The sequence below is a fragment of the Juglans microcarpa x Juglans regia genome, chromosome 8S (assembly GCF_004785595.1).
Source record: "Juglans microcarpa x Juglans regia isolate MS1-56 chromosome 8S, Jm3101_v1.0, whole genome shotgun sequence".
Classification (NCBI taxonomy): domain Eukaryota; kingdom Viridiplantae; phylum Streptophyta; class Magnoliopsida; order Fagales; family Juglandaceae; genus Juglans; species Juglans microcarpa x Juglans regia.
Window position 1 is genome coordinate 1,057,256 of NC_054609.1, and position 10,741 is coordinate 1,067,996.

The 10,741-nt window shown below is 32.8% G+C and overlaps 1 protein-coding gene across 1 annotated transcript; it reads right to left on the minus strand.

Annotated features, from left to right (window-relative positions):
* Positions 1-1,347: 1,347 nt before the first annotated feature.
* On the minus strand, positions 1,348-3,627 carry LOC121244758 (UDP-glycosyltransferase 90A1-like). The gene is made up of 2 exons (XM_041142964.1): positions 3,339-3,627; positions 1,348-2,566 (listed from the first exon to the last, which is right to left on the minus strand). The coding sequence occupies exons 1-2, from the start codon at positions 3,569-3,571 to the stop codon at positions 1,348-1,350; spliced, it is 1,452 nt and encodes a 483-aa protein (XP_040998898.1). The 5' UTR covers positions 3,572-3,627.
* Between the last annotated feature and the right edge of the window lie 7,114 nt (positions 3,628-10,741).

Sequence of the window (10,741 nt, forward strand, 5' to 3'; positions counted from 1 at the left end):
TCAATCTCTAATTTCTATAAATTAACTAGCAATTAGAATAATTTTAATTCTGTCTGACGTCATAATTACTTTTTATTATCTGGAGAAATAGACATAAAATGTTTATTCTACTAATTATCACATGCTAGCTGGATTGTCAATGTTGTTTATCTAAAAGATAAATTTTTTCACTCTGTTTAGATGTTGAGTTGAGTTCAGTTCTTTATAAATAGTAATCAGTTGAGAAGATTTAGTGAATTTTATAGAATCTACTTAAAATAAATTTATATGTATTTAAATGATAAGATGAGTTTAAATATATTTATAAAAAATTATAAAATAATTAGGATCCATTAATGTTGACTTGACATTTTTGTTCCCCGCACTGTTTACGGAGATTTTATAAAAAAAAATTTTATTCCCCGCACAAGCTGAGAGAGATGATAGCAAAAAAAAAAAAAAAAAAAAAAAGAGAAAATCAGCTTTTGTCAGGAGAAAGAGAGAGTTGACGGCAACAAAAAGTAAAAAATAATCGTAAGCGTCAGCTTTTTTAACCTTCAGTCATGTCCATCTACAGAAAATGAATTCACCCAATTCATGTCTTGATGCAGTTAAGGTGGAGTGTTTGTTTAGCTCACCATCAATTTGTTTTTTACTTTTTCAGAGGAAAGGAAAAATGGATGCAGCTTTTTAAGCGGAAAGGAGAAAACATAGGTCTTTATTAATTACTATATATTTATAAATAACTCCATCATTACAAATATTATGTAATGATTGTTAGATCCACAATTATTAAATTTTTAAAAAATTAAAATCATCTTATCTCACTTTTAAATTTAAATACATAAAATTTTAAAAATATCTCATCTGAACTTAACAATTTTACTATTATTTACAAATTATCTCTACTCATCTCATCTCACTATCCATATAAGATCTGAGTCCACTCACATGACATAAGTATGCATTAGTTCAAACATCTAGAAATTTGTATCTTTACTTGTTATATAGTCATGCATATAGTTGTATAGTTTTAATTGATAATGTAATATAATCCGAAATTTTACAAAGGTGTGGTCATTCTTCCTACAATCTAGTTTATAGAACACGTACACGATAAATTTAGTAAAACTTTGTCCATTTTTTTTAACAATGCTAAATCCGGCCGTAGTACAAACGGTAGGAGTCATATATATATATATATATATATACACACACGAAGATATGCAATATGACATTTTAGTCTTAATATAACATTACATTTATTCCCTTAAATAAGAGATGAAGTAGCTCTAATTACCTAAAAACTAGAAACAAGCATGCATATTGATAGAATATAATTAAACTAGAAAGGTAGCTTTAAATTGATTAGGATTTCCCATTTTTATTATTGCTGAGTTGATCAATCAGTTGGTCCAGTTTCATATCAGAAGAACCACCTTTTTCCACAGCACCTCTTGCCATTCTCCCCAATGCTTGTGCCTTCTCCCTAGCCTTTCTCCCTTTCCCACCTCCCATCAACTCCTTCACTCTATCACAAATCACATCACGACCAACTGCCATGATTTTCTCCCCACAATCACCTCTGTGTGGGATCATTAACCCGGCTCCCCATCCCGAAACGATAAACTTCGCATTCAGTTCCTGCTCTGAAACACCAAGCATCGGCCAAGCTAGAAGTGGGACACCCATTGAAATGCTTTCCAACATGGAGTTCCATCCACAGTGACTCAAAAACCCTCCTATTGCAGGGTGGGAAAGGATGCTTCTTTGGTCTGCCCAATCATGCAAAACCAATCCTTTCTCCTTCACCCTCTCTTTCCATCCCTCTGGTGCAGCCCAAGTCCTTGACCTCACCACCCACATGAATGGATGTTCAGCCATCTCCAACCCGGCAATCTCGTCAAGCTGATCTTCTGACAAGTGTGCTTGGGTGCCAAATGAAACATAGATCACAGTACGACCATCAGAACCCGCTTGCTTCTCAAGCCATTTGATGTAGGAATTGGATTGCATTTGCACCTTCTTAGCCTTCACTTCTTGTATAAGTTCATTGTATAGGAAAAATGGTCCTAGACAGTATGCTTTAGCATTGTTGAAATAGAAAGACTCAAATGCACCAACATGATCACCCTCGAGCTCCTCAAAACTATTAACAAGAACGCCCCAGCTGTTGATATCCGCTTGCCCAGTCTCTACGATGATGCGTGCAAAAGGATCATTCGGATCAGAATCCAAAAGGCCTTCAGGGATGTCGGCTTTTTTCAGTGTGAATGGCAGTGTCAGGATTGGCAACTCTATAGGATCCAATTCTGAGGAAGGCTTTGTTCTAAGGGGAAGCAAAGTAAGAGACTTAAAAATAGCCATTGATAAAGCTCCCATTCCATGAGAAACAATGCGTGGGATTCCGAATGAACGGCATGAATCGAGTGTCCAACTTAAGAAGAAGTCGGAGATCACGCAAACCGGGGGATGCCCATCAGCAATCATGTCTATGAGAAGTCCCTCAAATGGTTGTTTCCTTTTCTTGGTAGCTTCAACAGAAGTACTCAACAGAGCCATTGAAGGAAGGTCAGCAATGTTCTCACTGTTGAAGAAAATTGTGCGGCTACAGTAATCTGAAAATAAACTCGACTTTAAGGCGTGTAGAATATTATCTTTAAGGTGATAATTGCCCACACTCGAAAGAGTTTGCTACTGGGTTACAAGCAATTCACTTCCAGGATATAACAAAGTCACCAACTACAAATAGCAATTCTGAAATTTTTCCTTCAGAGTTTCTCTACAAAATTATACAAGTGACTGAAAATATGAGAGAGAATAATAAAATTCGTTGGTCTCATCTCCTATTTATAGAGAATAAAGTGCCACCATGTGAAAGATCACAACTATTAACTTGTGACTTTTCAACTGTCAGTTACTGGTTTAAAGGTTATGATGTTTCACTTAAAAACTAAAGGGTATGTGCTTAGCCTAGTGGTCAACAGTTGCCTCCCTTGAAAAGGGAGAGCATTGGTTTGAGTCTCCCGAAGTGCCTTTTCAATTAAATATATTTTTTAAACATTGCACCCTATCAAAGTGCCTATTCGGCCCAAGTGCACCTAAGTGTTGTGACTCTTTAGCCCACGTGCAAGGCTTGGCTGGCCCAAGAATTGTGTCTATCCAAGTCCAACAGTTCACAAAATTATAAATCAAATTGCACTTGTGGAGTTTCAAACTCCTACACTTTTATATGAAACAACACACCATTACCACTGAACTAATGCATCTATTTGAGATAATGGTTCACGTAAATAAATAATAACCTATATTCAATAAACTCACATATTTAATATCACAATCTATAATAAATATAACACTCACGTCCTTCAGGAAGCTCTGGAACTCTTGGAAATGGGATGATTGACAAGGAAATATTAGGATGGTTGGAGGTTTCAGAAACAATGAACGGAGCATTTGATGGGGTGGTGATGATGACGACCTTTAGGCCACGGATTGCGAAGGCTTTTGAGATGTCTAGTAATGGGATGGTGTGGCCCTGAGCCATATAAGGAAAGATGACTAAATGGAGTGGTGGGGGAGCAGCAGCCATGATTGCAATCTGATGATGGTCCTTGGCAGGAGGGAGATAAGATACTTTGAGCTTCTTACTTCTTACTTCTATAGATCTCAGGATAGTTACATATAGCTTCCATTTCAAAACCTGAGATATTAACATAAGGAATTACATACTCTACCACATGGGGACAACCTTACAAATAATAAAAATAACGTATTATATGAAACAAAATCAGTAAACTTATTTTAATTTGTTGCATTTACAGACAACATTTTCCAATTAAATAACTGCAGACGGCCCGAGTTGCTAGTCAACTAATTAGCATTGCCATGAGACTGGTCCCAAAACACCGTCTCGTTGTCCTCACCCTATGCTGTCGGAATCACGTCGAAAGCCGTCTTTTTTTAAATTTTTAATTCCAAATCTTTCATAGTGAGAATCCTTTTAATACAAAGAGATTAGTAAGAATACATAAATTATTGACATAATTTTGTATAATATATTAAATTTATTTTATAATAAAAATATTTTTATAATCTAACATATTCCATTAATTTTTGTTAAATTATAAAATTATTTTTATTAAATTGTTTGATTAAATTGTGGCCAGAATTATTTTTATAAGAGTAATGATAGTATGCCGTCCAGCTTTGAGGTGTGCCCACTAGTACACATTCTATATCTTATTTTTTTTTCTTTTTCTTATTTTTTAACTATCTTTAAATATTTTAAAAAAAATAAAAAAATGCATTGATAAATTAAAAAAATATTTCCTTAATTATTAAATAAAAAATTTAAATACATAAATAGTCAAATTAAGAAGACAAATTTATAAGACATACTAACATTTTCTTTTTTATAAAATTATCATTTCTCTTTATTTATTTATCAACTTAGCAAAAGCGACTATTTGGTATGAGCGTCTGCATGAGCGTAGTTGACCAAAATTCCCGTTGAAATTGCACTCGATAAATTAATGAAGATTGCGGTGCAGTCCCACCACTGAAAATTGTTGGGAGTATCCGCCCGAGCTATCTGTCAAAGGCGTAACGTGTGGCTGTCATTGAGTTAAGTAATGTTACGGAGTCGTGAAATATATAAAAATTGTATAGTTATTTTGAAAAAAAAAAAAAAATTTGTTATTAAAAAATTAATTTTTTTTTCATGTAAATTCAATATATATTTATTTTTTTTAAAATAAACACACGACGCTTGTATACTCACAAATGCAACTATCATTTTCTTTTAAAAAAATATTTTAGCTATAGAAAAGAGAGAATAGATTTTATAAAAATAAATGAATTGACGTAATTTGATATTATATGTTAAATTATAAAATTATTTTTATTATAAAATCTTAAATCTAACATATTATATATATATATATATGTATGAAACTATATCAATTTATAAATTTATTTTTATAAAACCTCTTTATACATGTAGTTAAAAAGTATTTACAAGTTGTTTATTAACATTATTGGTAACGTACCTCTCAAAAATTCTGAGAACTAACAAATTTCATACGTTGCATGAAAGAGGTCCAAACATGACGCAACCGGACTACAAGTGGTCCAAGTTCGGGCCCAACAGCCTACAGAGTAAGGTTATGCATAGTTGTTAGAATGAATTCATCCTCAATCAATTATAGAAGGAACCACTATTTATATTAAAAAAATTAAACTCATCTCATATATTTCATACGTTTAAATATATTTTAATAAGATCTACAAATTATTATTATTTATAAATTATCTCAAACCATCTGAAATCACTTTAGTATCCAAACTCTGCCCAAAGTAAAAGGCTTAACACCCCAAACACGTACGTATGTTGTCACTTTTATGCATGCTATTGCTAGGTGGCCAACATTGGATGTCTCTCTTGCATTTTTTATTTATTTAAATTGATAGAGTGGATTAGGTTTAATGATACAGATTTGACACATCTATATTAATAGTTTTGGACTAGTTTAAAAAGGTAGATTAGTACAAATATGACAAAAAACGACGAAGATTACTCATATTAGAGTGATAATGTGGTCGTGTAAGTATTTTGAGTATAATTTTGATTATGAATATCATAATTGTGCAATTTGAAAATATCTTTTCGACAAGCACATCATAGTCACCATGTTATGCCTTCGACAAGATTCTTATTTTATAATTATGCGCTTTATTTTTATAAGTACTTATGATCATTTTGCATTTTTGGAAAAAAAATTATCATAATTAATCTTGGATTTTCAAGGTTATTTGAGCCCGGCTTATGGGTCTTAATGATCTCAAATTTTATCAGTAAACTTACTCTTAGATTTTTCTCTCTATTTTGCATCTTTTCTTAATTCATGTCTCTAATTTTTATAGATTAACTAGCCGTTAGAATAATTATAATTTTGTTTAGGGTCATAAATAATTTTTATTATTTGTAGAAATAGACAAAATATTTCTCCCACTAACTACCACTTGCTAGCTGATTTGTCAATGTTGTTTCCACATGCAAGGTACGTAGCTAACAAGGATCGCGCTGAGCACCGTTTGATTAGTTATGGAGTACATGATTGGATCATCAACATAGATTAACTATTTGCCATTGAGTCCACCCATGTGACATAAGTATGCATTAGTTCAAACATCTTGAAACTTGTATCTCTTTACAATTTGTTATATAGTCATGCACATAGTTTTTTAGTTTGAGTTCTTAGAATATTAGTAGTGGACTCAATAAAGTTTGACTAAAATTTAGTTAGAGAATTCACTTTTATAAATTTAACTAGTTATTTTTTAACAACACCAAATAACAGACTCTCTAAATCTATCACTATTATATTAAAATATAGATTTTGACATTTTCATTTATTTTAATTCTAATTGTAATTTGAATAGTTATTCGTTATTAAAAAGTACACATTAATTTTCTAACGTTGATATTAGATTTTAAAAGAAAAAATTATCATCAACTAATAATAATATTGCAGAATTAGAACTTGGAGCACTCCAGCAAGATGATGCCACGTCATTGAAATGATAACTGATAGAGACTGGCCACCTTCTGTGGTTAAGTTTGAGATTTGGACGCTTCATGCTTTTGAGACGAAAAGGAATTTTCTGGAGTTGTGAACTCTCGCGAAACGAACAGCACGTGGGAGAGGGGATTTTTTATGCTAAAATAATATTTGGCCAACAACTTGGATTCAATAGATTTGACTAGTGAAAATTATTAAAGTTAAAAGTATTGTACCTTTGTTGAGTCCACTACAGTGAGTTTTTATGCAATCTATTTAACTTTGGCCAAAATATAACTTTGTTGAGTCCACTGCTAGTACTCTTACAAGGGTGACTCTACTGCCATCGAGTCGGGACCCAAATGTAACATTTTACTGAGTTGGGTCTCGACAAGTGTAAATTTTTTTTACATGTATTTTTTAAATACCTTTATTTTTTTTAAAAGTTACAACATTATTAAAAAATATTTACTTAATCACTAAGTAAAAAAATAAAAATAAAAATAGTGTTGAAAAAATGTCTCAGTACCACCTATCAGTGACCCAAGTATTTCCTTTCTTACAAACATATATAGATTTACAGAATCTTTGGTTTTGGGTTAATTATTTAACCCCAAAGCTTTTCTCCCTTTGTAAAATGTATTCTTGTGTCAAAAAATAGAGTTGCTAAAAATAAAAGTGATCTTATCCTCTTGATAAAAAAGTCATGAGCATAAAATGATAAGATGTTATGCATGCACGAGGTAACATTGCCACTAGCGAAATGCCTAAAATTAATCGACGAATTAAGGTTTTATTTGGGTCTTAAGAGCATGTATCTCAGATGATTTATAAATAACAATAAAAATAATAGTGAGTAGTTTATAAATAATAGTGATCAAGTAGTATGAGAATATATAAAAATATTTGTATTTCCAAACAAAACATAAGCTTTTCTCAAATTTCTCAAAAAAATCTGTGATATTGTCGTTTGTCGTTGAAATTTAAACCTGTCAGAAGTAAATATTTTTAATAAAATTTGTTTCCAGCTTGATCAATGGACAAAATGATAATATAATAAACATCTGAAGTTTTAAAAAGGTTTGGACGTCGTTCTTACAAGTAAGGTCTCGTTTAGTTATACAAATTATGAGATAAGATAAAAGTTGAATAAAGTATTGTTATAATTTTTTTAATATAATTTATATTTTAAGATTTGAAAAATTGAATTATTTATTATATCTTGTTTAGAAATTTGAAAAAATTATAATGATTATTAGATGAGATGAGAGGGTTTGTGTAAACAACCCGGGCCTAATAAGGCTTTGTTCATTTTTTTTAACAACGCTCAATCCGGTAGTTAAGGGTCAAGACATGCATTGCCGGCCAATAATTTTATTCGGAAAATGCTATTGGCCCCGCTCTAATGTCCCGTTTTACGTCCTGCTCGACGTGGCCCAACACGTTTGACTACTTTAATTTTTTTTTAAAACACGTTGCAGCTGAGCAGTGAGCCCCATCCCCTCACCACGCCCCCCCTGGCGCTACGGACCTTGCTCTCCTACTCCCCAACGTTCGCCCATTGACTTCACCCCCCACATCCCATCGAGCCTGCGACCTCCATCTCCCACCTCATCTCCGACGCGGGACAAACTATTGGTTTTTTTTTTTTTTTGCCTCCACAACCCCATTGACTTCGCCCACCCCAGACCCACCATTTCGTCGTTCCCAACCCTACGAGTTCGTGGTCCCCTTTCCTCCATCTCTGACAGAATCTCCAAGGTAAACTTTTTTTCCCCTACAGTAGGGAGGCCGATCTCTACAAACTTTTCTTTTTATTTGTCTGGAATTTTTTTGGTCTTTTGATTTCGTCGATAACGTCTGAGCAAACTTGCAAATGTTGTTTTATTTGTGGTTGAGACTTGTTGTTGAGTTTTGTTATAGATTAATGAAGTGATTTTTTAAGCACCAAAGTACTAAACAAAATGCCACAACATAATTTGCATGAAAGTATTGGCAGATCCTTGCTTTGTCTGTTTGTGCATTGGCTTCCTCATATTTGACTATTTTTATATTACAACTATTTTTATAAAGTTTTATTTTAATATCCTTATTTCACATGTTATATATTTGTACACAATTTGAACGTTGCAATGGATAGGGGTGATAAACGGTCCGATCGGAGCAAACGGACCGAGAGTGAGACCGGTCGGTCTCGGTCCACATTTTAGAGGACCGAAAAGTTTCAGTCGGGTCCATGGTCCAGGGTTTTTCCTGACCAGACCGGACCAAATGAAAAATAAATAAATAAATAAATAAAAAATATATATTATTTATATAATAATTGTACAATTAACAATATAAAATTTTAAATATGTTATTAATACTTGTTAATATTCTATAAATTAACAATATTTTATATATATCTTCATCTAACCTATCACTATTAACAATATAAAATTTTAAATGTGTTATTAACACTTGTTAATATTCTATGAATTAACTAATATATAATATCAATTAGTTAATTATATAGTAATTATATAAATTAATAATGTAATTTTCATCTAATTTATTATCATTGACAATATAATATATTTTTTTTATTGAGTTTGTTACATAATCCACATTAATAAGTCACTTAGTTAAATTTAGTATTTTAAATAATTTCTTTTTATTAATTGATTTAAAAAAAGAAAAAAAATAGGCCGGACCGATAGTTACCGGTTCGGTCCGAAAAAATGATAGACTGAAAATATTCAGTCCATGGCCGGACCAGACCGGACCGGACTGACCGATTTGCACCCCTAGCAATGGATGCCGACATAGAATATTCAAACAATGAGTGTGATGCGGTAGGAATTGATAAGGAGATTGAAGGTGATGAAACTATTGAAGAACCTACGGTTGGAATGCAATTTTCATTTATAGAAGAAGTGCATGCTTACTATATGAAGTATGGTAAGAAGAAGGGGTTTGGGGTATCCAAAAGGAATATTAGACAGGATGATGATGGGATGATAAGATGGTTTTGCTTGGCATGTGCGTGAAGAGGCACATCAAAGAGTACGTCTGCCAATGTTATGAAACCAAGACAAAAAATAAAAATGGGGTGTAAGGATATGATTGATGCGGTATTCAATAATGAATGTGGATATATTGTATCTAAGGTGATATTGGATCACACACGCTTGTAGTCAAGGGAAAGTAAGACATTTCAGATGCTTTAAGAAGGTTATGTTCGTGTCGCTAAGAGACTTGAAATAAATGACGAGTCAGAAATAAGGTTGTCCAAAAATTTCAAGTCTGTGGTTGTTGAGGTGGAGGGTTATGAGAGTGTACCATTCGAGGAGAAGGAGTATTGAAACTACATTGATAAAGCACGACGACTTCTTTTCGGGGTTGGAGGTGGTGTAGCTCTATATAACTATTTCGAAAAAATGCAAAAAAGAAATCCGGACTTTTATTATAAGATAGATGTTGACAATGAGATGTGGTTAAATAATGTGTTTTGGGCAGACGCTCGGAGTAGATCTGTGTATGAATCATTTTGGGATGTGATTACATTTGATACAACATATCTGACTAATGCGTATAAAATATCTTTTGCACCGTTTGTGGGTGTGAACTACCATGGGCAGTCAATCCTACTCAGGTTTGGATTGATATCCAGTGAGGACACAGATATATTTGAGTAGTTATTTCAGTTATGGTTGCAGTATATGAATAATCAATCGCCAAATGCAATCATCACAAACCAAGATAAGGTCATGAAAATTACAATCTCGAGAGTGTTTCCAACTTCTAGGCATTGATTATGCTTGTGGCATATAATGAAAAAGCTTTCTGAGAAATTTGGCTCACATTGTCGATATGGAAAAATCAAGAGTACTATACATAGGTGCATGTATGGCTCTTTGAGTCAGCATGAGTTTAAGGAAGTTTGGTGTCGTATGTTGGATATATATGATTTGCATGAGAATGCATGGTTAGTATCGCTATATAGTGATCTGCATTTTTGTGTGCCGGCCTATGTTAGAGACATTCTGGATAGGAATGTCAACTACACAGCGAAGTGAAGGAATGAATGCATTTTTCATCGACTATATTCACTCTATAACTACTTTGAAGTAATTTGTTGACTAGTATGATTCGACTTTTAGGAGGAAGGTAAAGAATGAAGCAATTGCTAACTTCAACTCCTTTAACACAGATATTCC

Excerpts from the sequence above, each read along its gene's own strand:
- LOC121244758 (XM_041142964.1), bottom strand. The coding sequence starts at position 3,571 with ATGGCTGCTGCTCCCCCACCACTCCATTTAGTCATCTTTCCTTATATG. Across the intron at positions 2,567-3,338 it reads GAGCTTCCTGAAGGACGTGA|TGAGAACATTGCTGACCTTC; the intron begins GTGTTATATTTA and ends TTTCTTCAACAG.